The sequence below is a fragment of the Aythya ferina genome (genome assembly GCF_964211825.1).
Source record: "Aythya ferina genome assembly, chromosome: 4".
NCBI classification, from domain to species: Eukaryota; Metazoa; Chordata; class Aves; order Anseriformes; family Anatidae; genus Aythya; species Aythya ferina.
In genome coordinates, this window is record NC_140300.1 from 9,237,539 (window position 1) to 9,264,644 (window position 27,106).

A 27,106-nucleotide genomic window follows, 5' to 3' on the forward strand; every position below is an offset into this window, starting at 1 on the left:
CTTATCACAGTGAGACAAAGTCTTCCTGCTGTTGACTGTATGCACAGTATGCACAGGAAGTGAGTAGAGAATGAAATGAGTAGTAGATTAAAAAAAAAAAAAAAACGTTTTGTTTTGTTTTTTAATCCATATTCTGTTGAATCTCTCATTAGTTCCTTCCCCTCCTTCTTTAAGTAGTTCATACATACACCCCACACTACTACAAACCTCCGTGGGCACATACAAGAATCTCATCTCATTCCTTACCACTAAAAGGTAATTCCTGACAAAGTCTCTAAGCAAAAACTAGAGTTCATTAAACTATTTCAAATACATATGGACATTAAAAGGATTGCAATTTTTTTCAAAGTCTTTAGTAGGGATATCGTTTTTTTATTTATGGCAGATTCACAAAGGGGCAGAAAACTCATCTGAGACCATAAGAAACGACACAAATTCTCTCTTGGACCAAAGATTTGACAATACCTTTTAGGAACTAAGACCATTCTTAAAGACTGCTTTTTATTCAAGTTGTTTATTCAATACCAATAGCTGATAAATATAATAATAATAATAATAATAATAATAATAATAATAATAACAATAACAATAACAATAACAATAACAATAACAATAATAATAAATGATCTCTGTATATGTTTTCCAGAAATTATCAGATAATTTCCTATTGAATCTGGAGAAGATTCTTCTAGCCATGTACTATCCCATTCTGAGTGACTATTACTTTGCTTCCCACATCATATGGGGAAACAGAAATTGTATGAGATTTTGCTGTCTTGAGTCCTAAAAGGTATTACCTGGCCACCAGAGAAAACCAGGACTTCCTTCCCCTCTCTGACTTTCCATTAGGATGTGCTGTGGTATCTGAATATGCGTGGGACTGGCTGCTTTTTGGAACAGAGTAGATGGCTGGCACATGCCTTCGTGTTGAAGAGGGCTGAATATCAGTCTGATGCTAGCCAGCTATTCACAATGTTAATTCATAAGCAGCCACTGCCACTGCTCCATGATGTTAAACCTCTTGCTGTTTTTCCCATAGTGGCATTTACAAGAATCTGGATTTGCATGTAATGAAAGGTTTTGTTGCTTATTCCCACTGACAATATTTAATCATCAAGTGTTTACATAAAAACCTTATTGTTATATTCTGCTATATCCCTTGGAATGCAACAGCTCGTTACAGTGCAAGGAGAAATATCCCGTGTTCTCAATTAGATTAAATGATAGTACATCATTTCTAGACTTACAGAACAGTGTTAAGGATTAATCTCGGTGTCACAGAGTGTGTCACTGTATCAGGGAAGGTACGGAAGTGCTATCCCAGCCAGACAGCATGACGCAAGCAGCACAGTCCAGGAAGTGTCTCAGGAAAATGAGAAACCAAGCTAAACTGCACCCCTTTTTTAGAGTTCACAGTCACATTTCAGAATGTATCATGAGTCAAACTTCCCCTTCATCCAGTTGCTGAGGATTTGGGGGACCACAGAACAGAATGAATGGCTGCTCTGGGGAATACCTGCTGTTATGAGGATTTTCCGATTAGCAAGGATGAAGCTAGCAAGGCAGACAAACTCATCTCTCCCGAGGTGAAATAAGTGTTTGCATCCCTGGAATCTTGATAAAGACCCTTTTTAAAGCAAAGTGGTGGTTTTATCATCAGAAGGAAAACCTCTTCCTTCATTCCCTTCCTCCAGCTCCTTGAGAACCACACCATGGTTAAGGTCGGAAGGGACCTCTGGAAGTCATGAGGAGAGTGTGCCTTATACTGATATGCTTATATACTGATATGCATTTCTAAGGGGCAACCTGTGAGTGAAATTAGTGCTGCCACTCACAGAGCAGCAATTCCAGTACGGGCTAAACATGGTCCCAGTGCACTTTGCTCTTGGTTATTTGGAGTCCTATTCAGGTTTCCCATAATAGCAATGTAACGTTGTACTACTGCAGCATAAAAGGACCTTGGAGAACACTCCCCTTGCCAGCTGAGAGAAGACATCAGATCAAACTGCATGAAGTTCAACAAGGCCAAGTGCCGGGTCCTGCACCTGGGGCGCAATAACCCCAAGCAGAGCTACAGGCTGGGAGAGGAATGGTTGGAGAGCTGCCAGGCAGAGAAGGACCTGGGAGTGATGGTGGATAGTCGGCTGAATATGAGCCAGCAGTGTGCTCAGGTGGCCAAGAAGGCCAACGGCATCCTGGCTTGTATCAGGAACAGTGTGACCAGCAGGGCTAGGGAGGTGATCGTCCCCCTGTACTCAGCTCTGGTGAGGCCGCACCTCGAGTACTGTGTTCAGTTTTGGGCCCCTCGCTACAAGAAGGACATCGAGGTGCTTGAGCGGGTGCAGAGAAGGGCGACGAAGCTGGTGAGGGGCCTGGAGAACAAGTCCTACGAGGAGCGGCTGAGGGAGCTGGGCTTGTTCAGCCTGGAGAAGAGGAGGCTCAGGGGTGACCTTATCGCTCTCTATGGGTACCTCAAGGGAGGCTGTAGCGAGGTGGGGGTTGGTCTGTTCTCCCACGTGCCTGGTGACAGGACGAGGGGGAATGGGCTTAAGTTGAGCCAGGGGAGTTTTAGGTTAGATGTTAGGAAGAACTTCTTCACTGAAAGGGTTGTGAGGCACTGGAACAGGCTGCCCAGGGAAGTGGTGGAGTCACCATCCCTGGAAGTCTTCAAAAGACGTTTAGATGTAGAGCTTAGGGATATGGTTTAGTGGGGACTGTTAGCGTTAGGTCAGAGGTTGGACTCGATGATCTTGAGGTCTCTTCCAACCTAGAAATTCTGTGATTCTGTGAAATTCTGTGATTCTGTGAAACCTGGTGATATATGAGGTGTATTCCTTGGTGGGTCTGACACTTCCTTTAGCACTGGATTTGGCCAGAGAATGACAACTGCTCGTGGCATAATGTAACGCTGCAGCCTGGTGATACTCAGCCAAATCCAAGGGCAATGTACAAAAGAGAAAGCTGGATGTAACAAAGTCACTGTGCAAGGCCGTGCAACTTACCTGAAAAACTGTGAGTAGGTTGTGCCAGCTGGGTGAAAGTAAGCAAAACCAGATAAAATGTAACAAAGGATTGAAAAGTAACTGTAATAGAAGGAGAAAAAAAGCAAGGAAAAAAAAAAAAAAAGACTATCCAATGACTTCTCTTTTATGCTTATGCCTTACACAAATGCTACACATGGTACTATCAATTTATGCCCACCTAGACCCTCTAACCTTACTACATCACTGCCCCCAAATATTCTGAATCTGGGAATTGAGATTACACAGGCAAGATATCTTTTGTTTGCTAAGGAATACAGCAATTGAGATGAATACTAATGATCATATAAAGAAAACTCCGCAGCTCTCACAAGCAAAAGGCTGTAGTATTAACACAAGTTTTGCACATGTTTTTTTTCCAAAGAATGTCATGTCAGCTTGAAATCCTTCAGCTATTGTCATCATGGCATCCTGTGGGAAGAAATTATTCTATCCTGTTTAGTAATGCTGTTCTGTAAACAACAAGAAGCAAGCTGTGAATTCCACATTCATTGAGCTTTATGATTTAAACCTGTTTTCAGTCTAGCTGGTCCCCAGAAGCAAGAGCAAATTCATTATCATCCACGTAATATATACTCAGATGGATTTATTCTGTAGGTTGATATTATGTTACCTTCTCATTGCTTCTTTTTCATTTTGCAGACAAGAAGAAAAGAAAAGAAAGTCCCAGGCTGGTGAAAGTCATATGAAAGATGAACGCATTTTAAACCTACAGAAAAAGATTGTAGAGAAGGCAATGGAGCGTAAAAAGCAAGCAGGACTCTTAAAGATTACTCCCCAGAAAACCAGCATTGCATCAAGGAAGGTCTGGGAGTTACTGAAGGAAAATGCTGTGTGCTAGATCTGCTGTTTAGGGTTTGACTCTACTGCCAGCACTGGCAGGGGTGGCAGAAGCAGGTGGTGTGACACCTGAGTGGCAGTGACAACTCCCCACATAGGCACAACGTCCCCAAACCATAGCCCTGACCTCAGCTCCTTGCCATACGTTCTGCTACCACAGGCCAGGGTCCATCCATCCCATACCGAGCTTCCCACTTGCCTTACCACACACTCTCATCCCACTGAAACAGGATCTCCCCTTCTCGCACCCAAGGCATGTTCCACTTTATCATTTCCATGATTTTTACCTGACCTTTCCTCAGCCAGGTCCCACAACATCGAATGGAAGCACCAGTAAGCCTGTGGGCTTTATGCTGGTTTATACTGGTTGTGTTTCCATGGCAAGTGTCTAAAGGGGTGAGAGCTGCTGCTGCCACCTCTGCCATTGCCTCACGCGTGCCTAACATTTACAAGTGGTCCATGTAGCAGTAACAGTTCGTCTCCCTCAGCACATGAAACACTGCAGGGAACGGTCACAACGGGGTCACTTTTTCAAAGCTGTACTAGAGCATTATAAAATTAGAACTAAATCTCCTACTCCTAAAATAGTAATTCTTTACCTACGAAAATAGTAACGCTTTACCTGTTCTGTGAGAAGGATGAAGCTGAGTTCAATCAAGAGGAAAAATGTATTTTTCAAGTGTGTGTAGTCTAAAAACTGAAATAGTGCAATCTTTCAGAGTATCAGTGGTTGCTGCCTTCAGAAGTCCCATTTCAAGCCACAGCAAGCAAAACATGTAGGTGCTTCATAGACATGAGGTCTATTCCTTTTAGCAAAGAAAGTATTGAAGGCCTATTTGAAGAAAGCATTTCCTAAATTGGGCTGGCTTTCTGAACTGAGGCTTTGAACATATGCTTAATCACTTTGCTGAATGAGGTCCAGTATAAAGCAGAAGGAATAAATGCAGACTTCAAAGGAAAGCAGCTATATAATTACAAATGTGAGACATTTTTTAAATAAACAAATTATAAATTCAGAGCTAGGACTTTTGACTACTGATGTGGGTCTGTGTGAGTGCTCTGGTGTTTTATAAATGTGAAAAAAGCCAAGGCTTGAAAGATGTTTTGAAGTTAGACCTTGTCTTTCTTTCTTTCTTTTTTTTTTTTTTTTAGCTTTACACACTAAGTCTCCTAAGATGTCACAGTGCTTTTGTTTACAGTCTGCTCAAATGTTAAGACATCTGTAAAAAAAAAAATAATAAAGAAAATAAAAGAAAACCACAGGAAAACCTTAAGGTTACTATAAATTATTTAGATGTTTTGGTGTTTGTTCCATCAGTGCTGTTCAGCTCTGCATGACCCTGTCCAAATGTTATTACAGCGAAGTGGCTCAATTCTGGTCAGATATGCCCAGCAGCATCTTTTTCTAGTTGAACTGCATATTGCTGTACATGGTGTTAGAGTGACTATAGGAAAAAAATCCTTAGTTATAGTGTAATAGCTATCTGGCATTCAGTTTGTATAGCTACCTTTTAGATTTCTCAATATATAGACAAAAAGTGAGACTAACCCCATGTTTTAAAGTCCCAAGTCCAGATCGTAGCTTCAATTCCATGTGTGATAGCCTCTGAGGCCCAACACATTTGTGCTGGTTTAAGTGAAAGTAACATTTGTTAATAAATCACTATTAAGTTCTTAGTAAAACAGAATTTATATTGTGATTTGGAAAACTAAGATACAGAAAGCTGCCATTAATTTAAGAAAATGTATTTTTTCTACCCTTTTAAGTGAAATATCAGATGAAAAAGTAGCTATTTTCTGTTTCTTATGAGCTTTATGGGGAATGATCCCTTGTGAACCTAGCTTGTAAATCAGCAAGCCAGCGGAGTCTGATAGGATTTGTGCCACTGTTCATTTACAGCTTCAAGAATAACCTGATGGCAAAGAAAGAGCATAAGGTTCTGTGGCTTTGGAGCCACAGAAAACAATCCAGATAGTTTTAGCTTGACCTCACATTCTGTGGAGCGCTGCAGCTGGGTAATTCATCTTAAACTGGGCAACCCAATTGAGTTACCTTTCTATCCATCATGCCCAAATTGATGCTGACGTTCCCCAATCATGCTAGCAAATAGCTGTGTTACCAGCCAGCCAGATTATCAAATAAAAGTTCGGTGTATCTAAATAGCAGCATTATATTCTCTGCAGTCTGAGCGTGTGTGTCCTCTCTGCAGGATTCTTTGCAATGGAACCACTGGAAAGAACTGGAGGAGAGTCGGGAAAGGAGGTTCAAGACCCTTCAGTACGGCTTCACGGCCAGAGAAACAGCTCAGAAAATGGCTGTCTATGAGGCAGCAAGAAGTGGAGCCACAGCTTGTATATTGCGCTCCGAAGTAAAATAAAGTACCCTTGGAACAAATTCAGGCCTGTTGGAAATCTCCCAGTGCGACTATTTACTACAAGGTTGAATTTTAATCTTTATCTGATCTTCACGGTGTGAATAGCAAAATTTGGGTCATACAGGCACAATAGAATAAAAATGTGTTAATTTTTTAGAATGGAATTTTATTTTTAAGCTATAATGGTATATATGTATCTTCTGTTAGAATCAAAAGCTGTAAGAAATCAAAATGTCAAATGTCTGGGTGAGAATGCTGAGGTCTGTATTTCTGCTGTCACTGCATACCGGGCCATGGTTTGCTATGTTCACTTTCCCAGACAATAAAAATGGGGGAAAAAACAAGCAGCATTTGTTTATATAAGCATCTTTTCAGAAGGCATGCTCAGCCCAGGCTCCTAACACATCTTCCATGACAGTAACTGTGTGTAACAAGATCACCAGTTTCAAGGCTGCTTTTAGAGGGTAAGGGAAGAACTGTTCAGAAGGTTTAGATGACACGACAGCCTGCAGCTGCCAGGGGCCAGGCTCAGTGACCCGACAGACCATCCCTCTGTTTGCAGAGGTTAATGTCTTCAGTCTTTAAACAGTGGAAGGAGAACATAACATTGCTTGATCTCTTTAGCAAGCTGCTTCTAGAAAAGTCAAAATTCTGTTACTCACCTAGAAGATAATTTGCCCTCTATGACAATTTCTATACTGAGTAAAACAGCTTTTAAATCACAAGACTTACTCTAGGCATAAAGCCAAAGAGGACATAAATCTGAATTAAAATCTGCACAGCAGTACGACTATGTAATGTATTTCTATTTTAACTTGATGCCAGTTACTAAGTGTTTAATTATGGCTATTGCAAATATTTAAATTGAAGGAGACTGTCATTGACATTAGAGTCAGGCAGCTGCTTTTAATGCTCTCGCAACATTACATTTCTCACTTTTTAGTGAGGGAAGTCTAATGGAATTCTTTTGTTGCCATCTAGCTGTGAAGATCACTTCCACAATCTGTGAGCTGATAAAATGTGCTGTATTTTTCATTTGTTGCAAATGCTGTGGTAGTCCACAAAAGCAATGTAGGACTTGTGCTCTGTAGGAAGAGTTAGGGAACCTAGGAGAGTGAAAAGAAAGAATGATAGCAGCACAGCTACAGAGAGGAGAGAACTATGACATTGTGTCTGGTACAGGATTGCAAAAGCCTAAAAGGACAAACACTAGGTGGCAGGGAGTTCTTCTTCCTTTGTGGTTGTTCAGCATTCTGTTGCAGAACAGCAAAGCCAGGTCTGGACTGTAACACCTTAGTTTTCCAAAAGCTAGAAATTAACAGGGCTGACAGTCATGTTTTGGAATATTGCATAGCTGAGTAGTACCTCTTATACTTTTTGATTTATCTTGCATTTTGAGATTATTTTTTTAAGTGTACTTACATAGGTAATAAAGACATTTCAAAAACCTATCATACTGCATGCTTCTTCCCCTGGAATGTTGGACCAGGCCTTCAAAATTCTTACTGAATTGCAATCAAGATGTCTCAGAACTATTTCCCTCTCCATGTTTTCCCTGCTCTCAAATGGAAGGGCTGAGGAACAGAGCAATCTCAGTAATCTAGCTGCAGATTCACCATCAGAAGTTGCAAATAGCCCTGTTCTTGTTACTGTACTTGTGACCTGATGCATGAATTCATCTTCAGAGTTAACATTTAGACGAATGTAAAAGAGTTTGAGTCTTTAAGGAAAAATACCAATGTATTCTTATTTTCCATAAGCTATTGATTTTAAGGTGATGGCAGGTCTTGTAACAGAATATCACAGAATCACAGAATCATCTAGGTTGAAAGAGACCTCCAAGATCACCTAGTCCAACATCTGACCTAACACTAACAAGTCCTCCACTAAACCATATCACTAAGATATGTTATATCATACAGGATTACATTAAAACTAACACGATACTCATGACAAACGTACATAATTTGATGCTGGAGGCAGCAGACCCTAGACAAAACCACTCTGCCCATGGCCACCAGAGCACTTTCCCTAGTATTATTCCTCATTCCAGGAACATGGTACACTGAAACCTAAGGTGATCCCACCAAGAGCCAGCAAAGGTCTGGCAGGACGTTCTAGCCTTAAATTACAAAAGCAGCTGTAATGCCATCAGTCAGAGGAGTTTTGAAGCAACACAGCTGCACTTCTCTGTGCAGCCACAGCTTGTACCTGTGGCACAGATAATCCACAGCCTGGTTAATCCACGCAGAGATAATTGGTAATCAGCAGTGCCTTCACACTGGTAAACACAGGGGCATGAATAATTCGTGATTCATTTACATGTTTGTTACAGTATTTGTTACAGCCAAGGAGACAAGTGTAAGTGGATGAGGCTGGCTCTTCAATGATCTCTGAAAACAGACACAAAACCAGAGGTTTTACCTGTCTGGTTTTAGTGACGGGCTCATTAAGAAACCCCTTTTAACGCCATCAATTTCACATGCCAGAATCACTCAGATAAATGTGAGGTCCCTTATTTCAGTGTAGATGGCCTGATCACAACAACTTTGTCTTGGACCTACGGTATAACGAGTCTGAGAAAAACTGAGGAAAAACCAAGGGGTTTTGGACACAGGGTGCATGCCCCTGTACCACAGTCACTGCCACGTGGCTCCCTGCATCAAACCAGACTCACAACCTGGTAATGAGGCAAGTCCCTAGGTGCCTGGCCAGGCAAATCTACCCTACACAGCGCAGATATTTCATTATTCACATAACACCAAAGACAGTGCTGTGCTGGTTGTGTACAAAAAACTGGTACAAATCTCAAGAGCTGGCTGCCCTGTGAGGAAAGGCAAGGGAAGCCAGCAGGAAGAGCTATGGATTTATGTACAAAAAGCCAGACTGGGGGACGTGGGGCAGTAAAAACTGAAGGAAGGACGGGGAAAGCGGCCATGAAACGCTTCAGCCCCTGGGGGGAGGGGGCAAAACACTTTCCAGAGGGCCACCGGGCCGTGAGGGACCTCCAGGCCTCACCCCCACCCATGCGAACTACAACTCCCAGCACCCCCCGCGGCCGGATAAGAGGCGGGCGAGTTCTTTTTCCCCCATCCCCCCTTTGATTGACAGCCACCGCGGCCTTTGGGCGGGCGGCGGGGCGGCGGCGCCACCAATGGCAGGGAGGCGGGGGCGGGCGCTGCCCTTCCGCCGTCGCCGGGCTCGGCCGCGGAGGGTGAGGGCCGCAGGGCCGGGGGGCTCCGAGGGGAGGGGGGGGGCGTGATGGCGGCGGGCTGAGGGGAAAGGGGGGGGGGGCAGCGCTGAGGGGAGCCCAGGGGCCGGCTGTGGGGAGCCCAGGGGGCGGCTGTGGGGCTGGGGCCGCTCCTCGCCGCCGTGTGGCTGCCGGGTGAAAGTTTGGGCTGGGTTCCTCTTTGTTTTGCCCTTTTTATTTAGGGTGCTGTGGGGGGGGCGCGGTGTGGGCGTGTGGGGGGCGCTGGGTGCCCGGGGGGGGTCTCTGGGCAGCCTGGGGGCAGGGGGGGCTCCTGGGCTGCTGCTGGGCCTGGCCCCACAGGGAGCCACCCCCACTTCTTGTATTTTTTATTTTTTTTACGTCTTTGGTGCTGTTTCCTGTTGCAACCAGAGGTTTGAAGAGGGGAAATAAGCCCAATTTTAAAGAGCTGTCATGGACCTGCCCTGGCAAATACCGCGTGGGCTGTGTGGGGTCACCTGCGCCTGGCGGGTACCAGGCCATCGCCTCGCTGCTGCCTTCAAACACTGCCTTTAGCCAGTTTTTGATGTTTAGGGTGTTTACCAAATCCAGGCTTGTCCATATTAGTCAGATGTGATGGAAACGCCTGCCTCTCCTTCAGCTGATTTGCTTCAAAGCATTCTGGGCTCGTGGCGGATCAAAGCCTTGTTTTCAGAGCGGTGCGAGGGAAGCTTTTGGTTATGCTGAACAGAGGATTCAGTTTTCAGGACTGTCACTCAAACATGTTAATTGAGCTCAACTTACGCACAGCAGATATACTAACTTCTTTTTAGAACAAAAATACAAATGGAAGGCTGAAGTCGTAAATATGGGGCACAATATTCCTCTACTCCTATTATGAATAACATTTATGTACCTTTACCATTATTCTTCTGAAGTATCTACCTGTGCAGAGGAACGCCGGTGGTTATAGTACTTAAAATATCAGTGGGTTAGCTAGAAAAGGCCTTGAACGGTGCTGTTATGAGGACAAATACTTAAACCTTTGGGAGAGCTGAATGGCAGGAGCAGTAAGTGCACGTGGAGAGCTCTGTGTGTGTGAGGAGGGGTCAGCAGCTCATGCTGGTAACACTTCATCATGCAGTGATGCAGAAAGATCCCTAAAATTTGGAAGTACGTATTGGCTTGCTGAGTTGATCTGCAAAGTTTTCATATTTAAAAAAAGAAGTCTTTAGCTTAAAAAATAAATAAATCTGGAATTTTGAACTGGTTTCCGAGTGCATGTTGCCGCAGGTATAACAGGTGACCTTACTGATAGCTTCAGCTGCAGTGATGTGATGCTTACAGGTTGTTTTGGGGAGGAGAGGTGTTGGTGCAGTAACTCTATTTGTGTCGGCCTGTCAGAGCCCTGATGCTGGGTTTCCATAGAGACTGCTGGAGGAGGAGCATGTGGGCCTTAGGAAATAATTTGGGCTCTCTGGGCCTGCATAACGAATCATGATTTGGTAGTCCTGAGGTCTTGAAAAATCTTTTAAGGAATTCTGGTTACAGAATCACAGAATGGTTTGGGTTGGAAGGGATCTTGAAGGCGACCCAGTTCCCACCCCCTGCCATGGGCAGGGACACCTCCCACCAGCCCAGGCAGCCCAAATCCCATCCAGCCTGGCCTTGGGCACCTCCAGGGCTGGGGAACCACAGCTTCTCTGGGCAGCCTGTGCCAGGGCCTCACCACCCTCTGAGTAAGGAATTTTCTCCTTATATCTAATCTAAATCTCCTCTCTTTTAGCTTAAAGCCATCCCCCCTTGTCCTATCACTGTACCCCTGACAAAGAGTCCCTCCCCACCTTTCCTGCAGCCCCCTCAGGCACTGGCAGGCCGCTGTAAGGTCTCCCTGGAGCCTTCTCTTCTCCAGGCTGAACAACCCCAACTCCCTCAGCCTGTCTCCATAGGAGAAGTGCTCCAGCCCCTTGACCATCTTCGTGGTCCTCCTCTGGGCTTGTTCTAATGCATCCATGTTCTTGTGCGTGGGGCCCCAGAGAAATTAGTGAGTGTGTCACCAAGTGTGCAGTGTTTGAACAGCTTTGTTTATCTCTTCTTGTATAACGCTAACTTGATCTGTGGGATACTAAAGAAAATAAGCTTTATTTTTCATCCTCCTTCTTGCGGTTCAGACAATTAGCATTCAGCAAAGATTCCTGAATAAGCCAGTAACGTAGTGTGGAAATCTGTAGCCCCACAGAAGAGGTTTGTTCTTCCAAGAAAAGAATGTTGCTGGATCAAGAGACTCCTTCCAGAGTCCTAATAAATCCCAGCAGTCTGGCGTTCCCTGTAAGCGTGTTTGTTGTGAGGTGGCTTTGGTTAATGCTGGTGGTTTGCTGATGGTTTATTTTAGGGTGGCTTTAGGGTGATGAGCGCCCCTACGGATACACACTCCCAACTTTCTTCTGCAAAAGAACTTCCCATGGAGGTTGAGGTTTGATCCAGCAGCAACTAGAGCAGGACAGGAACACGTGTGCCTTGTGTGTGCTCTGTGTCAAGAGCTGTGACAATCGGTATGAAGAAATCCTTCTGGTGGTGCTGGGACATTCAGGAAGATAAAGCAGCTGAATAGCGACGCGGGGCTGTCACCTCAGTGTGAACTGAAGCTCTCTGCGTTGCTTTGAGGCCTGATGTTACTCTGACACCTCGCAGTAATCCCATAAACGATGCATTTCTGGGCCTCATGGTGAAGAGGTGTGGGAATGGTTAATGGAGGTAAATGGCTTTAGTGTGACGGATCCGCTACTGTGCGGTACTTCCTCGTCGTCATCCTCCCCCCAGTAACTTTCCAAATGTAAGTGGTTTTGGTTGTGTTGTTTTGTTGTTGTTCTGGGCTGTGGTGTTGTTGATTTTCTCTGTAACAGCTCTTTGGCATTTAGGCCACTCTGGCCAAGGAAAAGATCTTTAAAAGATTTCAATTAAAACCAATTCTAGCAGTTTGTAATTTCAACTAAGCTTGTTTAAAGCTTAATTCTTTATGCTCCTCAGATGCGTGTATCAACGAATATTTCCCAGCTTTTTAATGTCCAAGTATTTTTCCCATCCCCTATCTGAGGAGAACAGAGGGAAATGTCTTTTGGCTTCCTTGGTGCAATGAACTTAGCAAGAAGCCACGCCATCGGATTCTTTATATAACTCAGATGTTGCTCGGTCTTGTTCATCTTCCTGCTGTCTGAGGGAAACTGCTTTGCCAGAGTTATTTTTGGTTTCAGTGGTAGCTGTCGGATGAAGATGGGGCCTTTGAGCAGCTGGGGTTTGAGGGAGCTGCTGTTAGGCTTACGGGTGGTTCTCTCTTTGCCATCCCTTGTGCTGCGTGCCCTTCCTGCAGCTTGTGGGAGCACAGAATCAGATGCAGTCTTGTTTTAAAAGTTCTTGTTCCCTCTTCCAAAAATTGAGCAAAACAGGATCTTCCTGTGGGAAGGGGTGGGTGGCGGTGCACAAGGACTTCGGAAACTTGATCTGCTGTGAGCAGAACCTGCCAGTGGGCTTACGGGCCACTAACAGCAGCACTCGACAGGTAGTCTCTTACTAAATAATAATTTGAACTTATTTTTTTTCAATCCAGTGGCAATTTTAAAATGAGGGGGAATAAGGAAGAAAATTGAGAGGTGTGTTGTGTTGCTTAAAACTGCCTAAATGCATCTTTCGGCTTAGGGAAAGCGCTAAATGTAGTGTAAAGGTATTTACAGGCACGTCTTGTGTCACAGTTCATGTTAATAGGTCTTAAAAAATAGTGATGTAAGAAATAGAGACCACGTTTAAGAGGAGGAATAACATTCAGTTGGTTTCCTTGAGCTGAAGGTTATAACTGATGACCAAGGTCATTCCATCCCCTGGGGGGTCTCAGCATTTCTTAACCTAGGAATAGGTTAATAGCCTGCTAATTAGTTCATACCTCCATTGACACGGGGAAAAAAAGGAGAGGGGAGATTTGGGTACAGATGGTGAAGTTGTGGGAGCCTGAGCGACCTCAGCAGTGCTCGGGCACGTGCTGGTCCTTGTGCTCAGGAGGGTTGTGCGGAGGATGGTTGCAGGTTTATTTCGTATTTTTAGATTTACTTTATACTTTGAGATCATACGTCTGTGTGCCCAGGGTGCTCCTGCCAAGCCTTGCCTGCTGCCAGAGGCGTGATGGTTGGGCACTTAGTAAGCTGTGAAGGCTTCAGCTTGGTCTTCTGTGCACTAAAATGCAGGCTGTCTGGTGGGCTTGATTCCTCAGCTTTCTAACCGCTTCATTTTGTCTATTAAGGAATATTTTTCCTACTACTCTGTAATGCTCTGTCCTCTGAAATTAGTTATTTGGTTTGTTTGGGGTCCCCCTGCTGCTCCCTGTCGTGTTTGGACACGTGATAGCTTTTCTATAAGCAGGCTTTACATCGTGAACTTCAGTCCCGTGTCAGCTGCTGTGAGAACCAGCTTAGTGCTTGCTCCCTGGAGCAGCGAGCTGCCTGGCAGCAGGGCCGTGCACACCTACAGCTCCTTCAAAACAGGGGCTGTGAACTCCTGTTCTCCTACACCAGGGAGCTGTGAGTAGTTCCACACTGATGTTCCTGTGCTCCACTTGCTTTAGCTTCCTTTCAAGCTGTTCAGTTGGAATCTCGAGGCGGCTTGGAGAAAAGAGAACTGCTTATCTCTAGTTTTTGTTCTCTGGAGATGGATTCTTGTGACACAATTCCTGGTGACTTCTGCCCACACACAAACATTGCCTGAAGAGAATCAGTTGTTTTTCTCAGATAACACTTAATTGGGACTCCTTAGTATTTTTTTTTTTTTTTTTTTTGTGGTGTGCTATTGAACTGCCTTATTCTGGTGTTTAGCTTAGGAAATGGGCAAACACGAGTGAGACTTCAGGCCCATCTGCAGGTGTTTGAGGGTTAAATGCTCTTGGGACTTGCAGCCTGGCTTTGGTCAGCAGCTAGTGGATCAGGAACGAGAACCCTTAGAGCAGGTGTGTTGAAGAGAACAAGAGTTACAGATAGGTAATCTTCTCTCTTCTTTTCTTATAGGTTTGGAAGAACATCATTCTAAGATATTGAGAAATCTGGACTTTTTAACAGTGTACTACCTCAAGAAGGAATATATATATATTATATATATAAGGAATATAATATAAGGAATTGAAAGTTGTAGCTTCCTTGCATTCAATTTTATGGTATTTGTACCTCTTATTTTTTCTGTAACTTTAGATCAAGAAACACCATGAGTACAGTAAGTATTTCACTAATCAATGTAAAACTGCTTCTTAAAATGTGTTGTTTGTAGTACTTCTGTAAATCTTTAAGAGTTATTGTGTACATATACTAACATATTAAGTTCCTCTGTAACCTCATGTTCTGTGATCCTTAAGAATAATAATAAATTAATCTCTAGGAGCTAGCAGTGTTTCAGGAATGCTTAAAATGTCAGCAAAAACTTTAGGTCAGACTAGTCAAATGACATAATTGTGAGCTCATCTTCTCAGCTGTAAGCCATCACAATATGTCATCATTTTTTTTTTTTTGTGACTCAGCTGGCTGGAGATCTGGAGTGATGTCTTCCTTGGTGTGATGAGTTGAGATAGGGCTGCCCCATCCCTCTAGTGTGTCCATACTGCAGCCTTTCAGTGATGTGTTTTGTCCATCTTTGTATGCTGTCGTTGATGCTGCAGAAGTGAGGTCTCCACTAACATTACTCTTAAAGAAAACTCTGAGGCTTTGTTCTCTCTTAGACTCAAAGAAAGCGCCGTGGAGGATCGGTGAATTCTAGGCAAGCTCAGAAACGAAGCAGGCTGATAGCTTCCACCACGGAAATGGCTTCAGAAGCAGAGCCAATAGAACTTGAAGAAAGTGGTAAGCTTTCTCTTTAATTTGGAAAGAGAATCACCTGCTTCTGGAGTGTTGGGATCCCACCTAACACGTCTTTTGCCAGTTTCAAGGTGTTTTAAAGGAGAAGAGAAACCTACTTATTCTAAAATGCCTGTAGTATGGAATCTGTAAACAGCAAGGCTGCTGACAACTGTTTGAGTTGGTTACTGAGGTGTGATGTGTTTACTGCTACAGCTGAGTTACGTAAGGAAGGTACGCAAATGCTCAAATATCAGGCTGTTTGCTGGGACTCACTGCAGCTGCCTCTGCAGATAACAGCAAAGTAAATTTGGGAACTCCCAAGTTTTAAAAAGATAATTAAAAGTTTGTTGTCAGTCATGCCCTGTCCCTTAAGGGCCCTTGTCCAGTATCGTTTTACAAAAAGCACTAGGCTTTTAAAAATAATACTTAAACTGCCTTCTTTGGAAAAAAATAAAAGTAACTGTTGGTCTGCAGGTAGCTATATGGCTTTTTGTCTTTCTGCTGTGAATTTGACTACTAAAGGTTTGAGGAGGCGTGAGACGAGAACATTTACAGCATAGCACTGGAAAACTCTTATGTCCTGTATGATCTGTGTTTTATGGTGTGATAAATGTTCTCCTATATTGGATGAATAATCTGTTGCTGCATACCTCCTGCAAGCTATTGACGTTTGAGAAAGTGTGAGGTCAGCTGCTGTTACTCTTGCAGTGCGACTTGCAAAAGGCAGTGATGTTAATGCTGTACGTGGATTATTGAGAGCAAAGCTTGAGTGAAATGTTAGATAAATTACCGAAGAGAAGAGGGATAGGGCAGTGTTGAATCACACCTTAGTGTGTCACACACTGACAGGTGATTATAGTCCTGTGATCTCTGATATGGATTCTAACGTTGTGTTTTTAAGCTGGTGAAGAAGTTGTAGATCTCACGTGTGAATCTTCTGATCCTGTAGTAGTTGATCTAACTCACAATGATTCTGTTGTGGTAAGTAATGAATGACACACTTCACATCTAGATAGTGAAGTCAAATTTTGTATTGTGCTTGCTGGTAGAATTTTTAAGGATGAGTTCTAAGTTCAGAGTTGACTTCTTAATGCACAAAAGCCATACACTGGAGGTCAACACAGAAGCTGCTCTGAAGGTGCTCCTTAGCACAAGCATTCTTTGGGTACAGCAGTGTAGTCTCTCCCTGCTTTCCTGGAGTGCTGTAAATCTGCACGGGCACTGTTCTTCAAAAAACAACTGGTTAAATGTCTCTGAGTTTAACCAATTTAACCAGGTTCAAGATAATGATATGCCTTTTCGTAGTGTAGACAGGATGGTGAATACATTTCAAGTGTGACATTCCCTGAGAATTTAGGCCCCTTGTTCACTAAATATGGAAGGTACCTGAGCTGCACAGTGGCTGCTCCCATACTGCTCTCTGGGTTTTTGAGCCGTATTGTTATTTGGAGCGTAATGCACAGGCTCCTTGGTTATTTTTGTGGGTTGCAGTGGTGTGTTTCTTAATAGCTAGGTGCAGACCTTACTGCTTCTAATCTAAGGATCAGAAGTCTGGCGTGCTTGTCATGGCTGTCATGAATGCTTAAGAACCCTACTGATAATTATTAAGCTTGAGGAATCTGGAAAACTAAATGCTGAGGCATTAAAGAGTTCTATTGAAATGTGTATTTGATGAATATTTGAAGATCTGCACAGTAAAAGTAAATTGATATACTGACTGCAGAAGTAATACCGATATACTGACTGCAGAAGTAAGCTTAAGCTTTACAAGATTTGGGTTTGGGTCATAATTTACCAAGACCCTGGATCTTCAAAAGCTCATCTTCTAGACAAACAGCTCCTGAAATCTAAGTAGCCTGACTTAAAGGGTTAAAACCTGGTTCTTATTTAGCACTTCAGAGTTCACATTCAATGCCAAATGGATTTATAGGTGTAGCTACATCTATGAATATCACCTGCAGATAATGAAAGCACAATCTAAAATAGCTTGTTGCTCCAGATCTCAGGGTTATATACCTGTCACGGGTAATGTAATAGAAGCAGATGCAACTTAAAGTGGGAGCTGTGTTAGATATATCAAAGATAAAGGCCAATGATTTAAATAAAAAGTGGAGGAGGTAGCAATAAGTCTTTGACTTCATAAATATGAAGTGATTAGTTGAAACGTTAGTTTAAGGTGGCAAGCACAACTGTAGCTGACTGTTAGAAACTAGTTCAGTTTCTTGCTCCAAGAACTCCTTAAAAAAATCCACTTTGTTGTTACTGCTATTTTTAAAGCTCAAACAGTATTTGATCCAACCCGTGGTGTAGTTAATGGCTGTTTTGGGGTGCCACTACTGCTGCACAGAACCACAAACAAGCAGCAGGAGTAACAGGGAGGGTATTTCATGCTAAGATTGTTCCTGAGCATGTATGTAGGGAAGGTCACAAACATTTTAATGTAATCTGCGTTGCCTTGGTTCTAGTTCCACCAAAAATAATAGTGGGTTGGTTTTCTGTTTAGGTTTATTTTTTTTAGCAATTGTTATCTAATATGAAGTGTTTAGGGATATCTCACGTGAATTTGCTTGTTTGGGGGAGAAGGAGCTGAAGAATCACCTCCAACCCAAATCAAATTGGGGTACTGAAACTGGGGGACAGGGAGAAGGGAGTCAGAAGTAAGAACTTGTAAATTACTTGTTACTGTGAAACTACTTTTAACACATTCTTAAACAAAATAATATAATGATATCCTAAAATTCTTAGCTTGCTTTGTTGTTAATTGCTTACCTTATCAGATACTTGTACATAATGCTTGAGGTGCATACCAAAAATCTAATTTTATTTTTCTTCTCTCTCCCATACCATATATATTGATGCAAGATTGTTGAAGGTGAGTTGACGTTTTACAAGTGACAATAGAATTGTCCTGAACTTATTTATTTTTTTTCCCAACAAACTTGAGCAGTGTGGATCAAAACTGTGTTCAGCAAGAGACAAAGAGCAGTGCTACAGTATCTGGCCAGTGTTTTGGAGAACAGATCCAGTCTGTGTGTCATAGTCTCTATTGAAGATGATATAAAGTATCTGAAATAAAATCCATCACAGTTTCTCAAAATATATTTTTCTTCCCAAATACAGAACTTCTGTGAGCCTGAAGCGAACAATCAATTTAACTAGCACTTTTAGCAGTAGAATATCAGCTTTGAATAGGAAAATGTTGAAAGGTCTTATTAGCCTGTGTTGCAGTGAAGGAACCGAAGTAGAAAGATGTCAAAAGTCATAGTATTCACTTTAATTGTGTAGCCTAACTCTCCTCAAATTTAATACTGGTAAGTGCTAACAAATACAGATTTTTTTTTCTACTTCATGTATTACAGTAGTTGTAGAATAGGTATAAAGAACTTAATCCTTCACATCTTTCAGACCTTGCTCTGATTATAATATCTGAGATGCGTTAATATGTTGTTAGCTGCTTACTTAGAATGTAATCCATTCTGGGCTCTGAATGACACGAGCAAGTGAATAAAAATGTATGCAACAAAAGTTATAGCTGAAAAATAACGCAGAAAGGAACTTAAATTTTATGGCTGTTGATGTAATGTTAATCAATCCTTCATGATTGCACCTTCAGTGTTGTTGTAACAACAAAGAAATAACTATTGCATGCAGTTTCTAATTGTTAAAAAAGCAAGCAGCAGTTCTTTAACCTTTGGATGCTACAGGCCAGGTAATTATTTTGATCTGTTTTTATTTGGACAATATGAACTCCATTTTCAAGTTGCACTAACTCAGGAGGATGATGATGAAAATGTGTAAGGAGACACTACTTCAAGTATTTACGTAATCTGCCAGATACTGTTCTTAAAAAGGCTTATTTTGTCAAAACTGCTTTTGAGTAGGGCGATTTGATTTAAGACAGACAAAAAGAGTGGAACGCTTCAGTATACCTGGATAGAACAGTGAGAAACCACAGCAGCTGCATAATTTAAATGTTTAGACTTAAGCATGTCTTCCATCAATTCTGAAAAATTACTTATTTTAGATGTTGTTACTGGAAGAATATTCTGAGTGTGTGTGTGTGTGTACACGCATATGGTCGATAATCCCCTAAAGCAGCAACTGGCTGCTGGCAATGATATCCCTGCCCTAAGCAGTTTAGGTAATTGTGGGGGATGGTGCTCCCTTCTAATCTCATGCATTATACAGTTGTGAACAAAGTGCTCTCTGTTTTGGCAGACCTTCTTGTGCTACCTCGCCGTGCTACCTCGCCATGCTACTTGGAAACTTGTCTTTTTTCTCTTTTTTTTTCATTTCCTTTAGAGAATCAAGTAGCAATTGTTCCAGTTCCTCAACGTTGTATCATACTAGTTAGAAGTAGTTAGATTTCTTCTGTTAGACATTTCTTCCAATATTTCTTCTGTTAGAAGTCTGGAGAGGTAGCCTCCCTTTATAGGGGCGTTCTATTCACACGTAGTGTAATGGTATGGGAACTTAACATACAGACAAGCTTTAAGGTCAAGTTTTGGCTGTTGTAGAGATAATAGAGCAAATGTTTTGTGTCAATATGTAACATTCAAAGTGTCTGGAAATGTCCATCCTCAATATTGAAGAAGCTTTTTTGTTGCTCTTAACAGAGATGAATATGTTTTAGTCCACTTTAAAATTACAACTGTTACAGTCTACTCATACTTTTCGAGGTTAGTTACAGGGCTATATATTTTATAATGTATCTAACTGTAAATAAATAATTTACAGAGAATCAACGGCGAAGGAGAAATCTCAGACTAAGAAGCCAGCGGCAGTCAGACAGCTGTGTGCTGAGCAGCGATGATGAAGATGAAACAAGAGATAATGATGTGTATGTAACAGATAAAGTGTCTCGAGAATTGGGACCACTGGAGGATGAAACTGCAAGTTCAAAGTATGTATGCCTTACGACCTAATAAATATTAAGTTTTGCCTTTTTTTATACATACAGGACTAATTTATGTTGTTATAATCAGTCTTGGCTTTGAAATCTTACTCTAGTTTGCCACTCTCGATGAGTACAGCACCACGTGTCACACACTGACAAAATGATGTTGTTTGCACTTCTGCAATAAACCAGCCCAAGAGGAATGCACAGCTTTGCATACAACCTTTAAGATGAATGTGGGGGTGTGTCGAGGAAGGAGGATTAGTGACAAGCCATAGCTTATAATGTGTTATACTTCCTTTTCATGCAAAGCTCTAGTAGTGCTGTTACGGAAGTACTTTCACTGGTGTGGATGAGGTTTGGTGTTACAATCTACTAGAGTAACTAAATGAAAGCAGGTATCCATGCGACTAGGGCAGACAAAGAACATGAGAATTGGTATAAATGTCTTGTAAAATGTTTGAGAGAGGGGGGAATACACATTTTATTTAGGGTTTTAATGTAGTCTTTCATTTAGCTCACTGATTGTATTGCTGTGTGCTTAGACCATGCTGTCCAGGCTGTGTTGTTACTGTCATAGAATCAAAGAATCAGTAAGGCTGGAAAAGACCTTTAAGATCAGCTGGTCCAATGTACCCTCTGACTAGGAAATAGATGAAATCAAGGTGAAACTGGAGTGCAGTGGATAATAAACTAAAGGGAAAAAAATCTGTTACTCTTCCCAAGAAATATATTTCCTAAACTCTTCTTTGAATGGCTTGATTTCATATTTAAAACTTAGTCAAATTTGACAGCTGACTTAGCCACCCCTACTCAGTAACAGCAGTGTTCTTATCTCATTGACAGTTTTACAGCTTTGAATAGGGTGTCCCCATCTGACCTTACAGCATAAGGTACTAGATCTTAGGCAAGTAAATGGTATTTATGATGCAACTGATCTACCTGATCTGGTTTTCAGGGAATAAAGGATAACAAATTGGCTAAAGATGCGCTAATAATCTTAAAGCTTAAGAGCACTGGTGATGAATTTTGTTTTTAAAATTTAAGTCGTCTGTGGTGTTGACAAAAACCACAGTGTAAACATTCCCAGTATAACAGTGTCAGTGTGCTAACTTATTTGTTTTTTTGGCATCTCAGTGTCTGTAGGCATTTACATGTGGCCTTAACTCTCAGATTTTCTTAATCCTTTTGGGTATCTTCAATTCAGGTCCTCCTGTTCTGCCCCAGCAATGTGATGAGTTAAAACCTTCATTGTGACTTTAAAAAAAAAAAAAAAAATAGTTATTCAAGCAGTGGTCAGTTCTTCCATCGTGCATTCATGAAAGTATGCAGTCAGTCTTTTTTTTTTTTATATATATACAACTCTGCACTCTGTGACAGGACTACTTGAGCATGTTTTGGGAAGCAGCTCCATATACTGATAATTTTATCTTGTTGGTGTACTTTGAGCCTTTTAGTTTAGTGGAGGGCAATATAAGAGAGAACATGAAAATTTTGTGTGTCTAATTCTTAATATGCAACCTGAAATGCTTGTATTTGAAAACAGAGTGGATTTGGCCAATGAGTTTGTGATCTTTTTTGTTATTTTTGGCCTTTAAATATATATATTATATGAATAAATCCCACTACTTAGTTAATGCAGAAATGTTATGTTTAGCTATCTTAAGCTCAGGCTTCTCTGTTAGATTGGGCCTTCTTGGTCCGTTTAGGTATGGCTATGACAGCTCCGTGCTGCAGCTTTTAACATTGACAGGAAGATACTGATGATGTAGATTGCCGCAGAGCCTTCACAGTGTTGGGCTGCAGAGTTAGGTTACTCCTGCTTACATGGAGGTTATCACTACTTGTAATTACTGAGTTGGTATAATAGCTGCTGCATGAAGAATTTGAGTAGTAAAAATGGGGGAATCAATAGAATTAAATTATGTATGTGAAACTAGGCGTAGACTTCAGTACTTGCTGCTTGAATTTAAGATTGTGGGATGGAAGGTATCGTGTTTTCTGTCCCTGTTGTGATTAATAAATTATAAACTGTTACCTAACATGGGAGGTTACACAGTAAAGCCAAGTGTTTATGGTAAAGACTTATGAAAGCAGCTTACTTTGATCATTTAAAATCAAGATTAATCTGTCAATAAAAGTGGCAAAAAGCTCTTACTCTTTCTAATAGAGAATATCATTCAGCACTAATGTTACTAAACACTCCCCCATGCAGGATAGTTCAGCCTGTTAGTACGCAGTGCTTGCAGTACAGCTGACTTGGAGAGGGAAGGCAGGAGGGGGTGCCTCTGTGACCTCAGCTTGGAAATGGCCACCCAGTTGGTCTTCTGAGCCAGCTGTTTGGTTTTTTTTTTAATGTTTCCTCATGTTAGTGTGTGACTTACCTGCATCTTCCTCCCATTTTTGTTGATGGAAATCAAGTTGTTTCCCCTAAGTAAAGGAGACCCTAACTGCTTATTAAAAGCAAGGAATTTAGGGAGTTAAAGCTGTGCAGGGATCTTCAGATGTAGTGCATCATCACGGCTGTTCTGTGCAGTCAGATGATTACCTGACATTTTATGTATCAGTAAATGTCAATGTACCATGAAATTAATGGATGTGTTTCTTTTCCTTTTTTTATTCCCTTTACCACAAGGCCTTCTGGTACCGTGAGTTGTCCGATTTGCATGGACGGCTACTCAGAGGTAAGGACCCACACGTTGTCGTCATTTCTTTTATGTGGGAGGGGGAATGGGGAAGAGGTTGAGCAACACAGCTCTGTTAGGTCGTGTGGGACAGCACAGACAGCTAGCTTGAAGTCCAGATTTGGTTCCAAGGTCAAACTGGCTTGTAACTCAAAGTCGTTTCTTATTAGTATACATAGAGGGAGAAATACTTTCCAAGATGGCACAGAGAGTTGGGTTCCTTATAGTAATAATGTACTGGCTATAGATATTCAAGTGCTATTTAGCTGGTGCCAATAGACCAGCAAAGCTGAATTCCTTACTCCAAATACCTGTTGTGGTTTCTTTTCTTCCAGATTGTGCAAAGCGGGCGACTTATTGTGTCAACCAAATGTGGCCATGTCTTCTGTAGTCAGTGCCTCCGTGATTCCCTTCGGAACGCCAATTCCTGCCCAACCTGTAGGAAAAAACTCACTCACAGACAATACCATCCAATTTATATATGAGTACTTAACATTTCTCAGGACAGATTCAACTGGATTTCTGGGGAAAATGTCTTGGTTTCAGTGCTCTGAAGATTTAAGGAGCAGCAGGTTGTGAACACATCCAAATAAAACTGATTTTTTTTGAGAATAACTTGTACATATATAAACAGCTTTTTTATGGTCCAAGCTGCTTCTTGTTATGTCACTGGTTATAATGAATTTATGACTGTCTATAAACTAGACCAGCAGCCTATATCAGAAATGAAGCAGCTAATCCATTTCCTTCTACTTTTTTAATGCGTAAATAAGGGGGGTCTGAATATTTTGTTATTTGTAACTCTTGAAATTATTCCCACCATTGCGTATGGATATGAAATAGTTACCTTTCAAAATACAGATGAACAATTTGCCATTTCATTACTCTTTTGTTTTTATCCTATAATACGCTCATTACTATATTATTTTCTGCTGAATCATCTTTGTCCAAGTAGAATAAGTTCTGTAACAATTGATCATTTCATCATAAATCAATATGAAATTGACACCCAGGGTAATGCAATAAAATAACCTGCTGTTAACCAGCAGTCAGATTTTTTTAAAGCAGAAGGCTTGAACGTGTAGATGTCTTTATGAACTCCATGAGATCTGAAGTACGTAGCCAAATTGCAACATGTACAACATGAAAATAGTTCTTTGAATGTTTTAACTGCCAAGAACTCCTGTATTTGGATCACAACAATGAATTTATTTTCTAACATGATGAGATGGTCACTTGGGTTTACCACTGTTCTATAGAGCTCTGTCTCCTTGTACCTGAGGCGAACGTAGTCTTCTCTAGGCTTGCTAGTGATGAATAAGAAGCAAATTGTATGCTTTGCTCTTGTCAGCTGAATACCAAACTACCCAGACAGATCTTCTTGCTGTATCAAGTGTACCCAGTGCAATGCTTCAAGTGCAGTACGTTCACTTCACTGTTCTCTTCAGTCGCTCTGCTGACACACTTGGCTGGTTTCAGCCTGATGTATAGTATCAAAATTTAAATAATTGCAGTACCATGAATTTAGAAGAAATAGAGACTTTAAAAGACATATGGCAGCAATCTTGACTTGGAAATTTTTTTGAAAGAGAAGTTTAAATTGTCTTTGCCCTGAGGGTCATGCATCTTTCTTTTAAAAAGAAGAGAAGTCAGGTACATGTCAAAGGAGAGAACTCTTCTATTTAAACAAGGCAGGAATACACATGCGTATGCACTGCTAGCCAGTTATTTCTCTTCTTCTAGGACTAAGATATAAATGTCTGCTTAAACCTGATACAGCTAAACTCTGCCAGCTGATGTGGAATCCAAGATGGGCTGATACAAATAGGATTTTAATAATTAAATGTAGATGAGATGATTAAAATTGGTGCTTTATTGTCCATATATGCAGTAGCTGCATCTGTAAAGGTTGAAATTCAGTCTGTTTTAAAAAAAAATGCAAAATTAAACTGTTAAGCCTCCTTTGGAAGTTTGTTAATTATGAAAGCCATTAGAAGTAGCATTCTGTGCTCTGGTACAACAGAATTGTAGGAAGCGTTTAGTTAACATTGATGTCTGATGTATCTTTGCTAACATGTCCTAGCAATCTGTAGGAAGCCTTTAATTAAAGCAGCTCTTCTAATTAGCTGTCCTAAGTTCTTGATTGAAGATGGCAATCCAAGAGCTGAGTTTCTTCTTAGGATGTTTAGGGGTGTTACTGGAGATAGCAATCCGTGAAGAGTTCTGCTCCATGAAGGCCACCTTGAGAAATGCAATACTTTCCCCACCCTGCTTGGGGGTAGCTTGGGTTCGGTGTTGTCCTGGGGAGACAGCAGCAATGTGAGCTCATAAAAGAAGGAATAAGGCAGTCATAGGATAGTGCGGTGACAAGGCAGGCTGGAGTTGGTGTCCCTGAAACAGATGAAATGCTGAAACAGTCCTTTGGGGCTGTTTCAGGCAGAACTGCATGAAGAGAAGCAGCCCAATGTGAAACTGTGAAAATATTTACGGGCCGTAAAGGGGAGGTGGGGGGTGGGTGGAGAACTCTGGCCAGTTTTACTTCAGTGGTTACTGTGTCAGAGGGACAATAACGAGAGGGTTTAATGAGTTACCTCTGGGAATGACGTTGAGTCACACATCCATGCATCTTTCATAGTGTACCTAGCTATAGCCTAAACTGACTTTGCACAACTCCCTCCATGTAAATATCACTTTATAGTTTGTGCTTCAATAAGTAGGCCTAATTGAAATTTAGATATCCCAAACTATAAAATATTTAACAAAAAGAAGTTTTTTAGCTTTTGTGTACCCTGTGAAGTGCCACAAATTTGTGCATCTCGAATTTTAAGCTCGCAGTACATGGAAAAATGCTAAGTTGCATTATACTTTTTTATTAAAAATGAAATAAAAAAGAAACCCCAATATATTTGAGTTCCAGTGATGTTTCACATTGGCAAGAACTGATAGATAATATAAAGATTTTTCATTATGTAAATGTATGTCTTGTTGTATATAGTTCAATTTTTCTTGTATTTAATTGTATTCATGTCTGTATGTCACATCTATGTTGGACTCTGCTGGTAGGCAAACAGTTCTTTTAAACAGGTGGAAATAAAATAAAAACTCAATCAAGTATTCCTGCTTTTAATTGTATGGTGTTAAATCCTTTGGGGGAAAAAAAGATCCCAAATCCCAAAATGAGTGGGTTTGGGTGAGTTGGTGTTGGAAGGTGTTGCCTTGTGCAGGAGTGAGGGTGAGATTGCGGCTCCCAGTCCTGCTGCAGGGTCAGGGAGCGGGGACTGGGTGCTTTGGGAGCTGGGAGCTGGTGGCACTTACAAGGATTTGGGCAGAACAGGCGTGTGGTGAGGCGTCTTACTGCTCCTGCTGCTCCTGTAACGCGTGGAAGCGTGCAGGAGAGGGGGTGATGAGTGCGGAGGAGAGGACGTCACGCGGTGGTTTGGAAGTCCCTCTGTACACTTCATTTTACTTCTCCAAACAAGCTAAGTAGATGCTGTTGCCCTGTAGCTCTTTCCTTGTGCCTCTAATTTGTTTTCCTTACTCATTTTTCCTAATGAAGCTTCTGCATTGTAAGGAGGAAGGGGGGAAGTTTGCCTTTTATGTCTATGTAAGCAGTTTGTAGAGCATCTTAATCACGCTCGTATGTGAGTGCGCTGCATCAGAGGTCCACTGGTAATCTTATTTATTCAGTGGGTGTTAAAATGTGTTGTGATGGACCTGAACAGCAGCTTTGGGAGTCAACGTGTTATTCTGAAATATGTTGCTGCTAATGGAACTCGTTAAGTGTGTGTGTTTTCTATTGATCTTTATTTACAGCAGCCTGATGCCTTTTTGCATCTTCTAATCGTGTTTTTCTTCTTCCCCACTCTATCTGCACTGGTTCTGCTTATGCTGGGGAAATTTTAATTTCTGGGAAGAAAGGTTACCTATTTTTTTTTATTTTTTTCTTATTTTATATTAAAGGGAAGTGTTCTCTAGTCTTAAAAATAGAGATGCTAGTGCAAAATGCTGCTTTCATCTGCAGGTGATGAGTCCTACAAGTCTACAGTAAATACACACCAGTGACAAGCAGGTGCCCGAGCTCAGCTCCTGGATAAAACATTGCAAGGCAAAGCTCCAAGAATAATTCTCTTTCTGTAAGTCCAGTGTTTGAGGTACCTTCCCTCAGTGTTAAGTTCCAGTCTCTCCGTTCTGCTGTAGGCAATATTGAGAACAATTCGT

At 41.6% G+C, this 27,106-nt stretch overlaps 2 protein-coding genes across 10 annotated transcripts in view; both read left to right on the top strand.

Moving 5' to 3' along the window:
• The window catches only part of CFAP99 (cilia and flagella associated protein 99), a 58,625-nt gene extending 50,947 nt beyond the window's left edge, over positions 1-7,678 (top strand). For all 5 annotated transcript variants that reach the window (XM_084517622.1, XM_084517620.1, XM_084517619.1 and 2 more), the window contains 2 exons: positions 3,684-3,846; positions 6,092-7,678. In XM_084517622.1, the coding sequence (XP_084373748.1) occupies positions 3,684-3,846; positions 6,092-6,259 (331 nt within the window). In that variant the 3' untranslated portion in view covers positions 6,260-7,678. The remainder of the gene's footprint in view (positions 1-3,683; positions 3,847-6,091) is intronic.
• Positions 7,679-9,389: 1,711 nt separating this feature from the next.
• On the top strand, positions 9,390-26,002 carry RNF4 (ring finger protein 4). Of its 5 annotated transcripts, none has more exons than XM_084516822.1 (8): positions 9,390-9,470; positions 14,489-14,690; positions 15,190-15,310; positions 16,209-16,288; positions 18,170-18,179; positions 20,045-20,210; positions 22,840-22,888; positions 23,224-26,002. In XM_084516822.1, the coding sequence occupies exons 2-8, from the start codon at positions 14,682-14,684 to the stop codon at positions 23,371-23,373; spliced, it is 585 nt and encodes a 194-aa protein (XP_084372948.1). In that variant the 5' UTR covers positions 9,390-9,470; positions 14,489-14,681; the 3' UTR covers positions 23,374-26,002. The 5 variants fall into 5 exon arrangements, with proteins under 5 accessions (XP_084372948.1, XP_084372950.1, XP_084372946.1 ...); XM_084516823.1 differs by lacking the exon at positions 9,390-9,470 and adding an exon at positions 9,878-12,276; XM_084516824.1 differs by lacking the exon at positions 18,170-18,179 and having other exon boundaries at positions 16,209-16,292.
• Positions 26,003-27,106: the final 1,104 nt, after the last annotated feature.

What these genes read in the sequence shown, in the direction of transcription:
- RNF4 (XM_084516820.1), top strand. Translation starts at nt 9,411, where the DNA reads ATGGCAGGGAGGCGGGGGCGGGCGCTGCCCTTCCGCCGTCGCCGGGCT. An exon ending in GATGAAACTGCAAGTTCAAA is followed by an intron (nt 20,211 to 22,839) that starts GTATGTATGCCT and finishes CTTTACCACAAG; the next exon opens with GCCTTCTGGTACCGTGAGTT. An exon ending in GCATGGACGGCTACTCAGAG is followed by an intron (nt 22,889 to 23,223) that starts GTAAGGACCCAC and finishes CTTTTCTTCCAG; the next exon opens with ATTGTGCAAAGCGGGCGACT.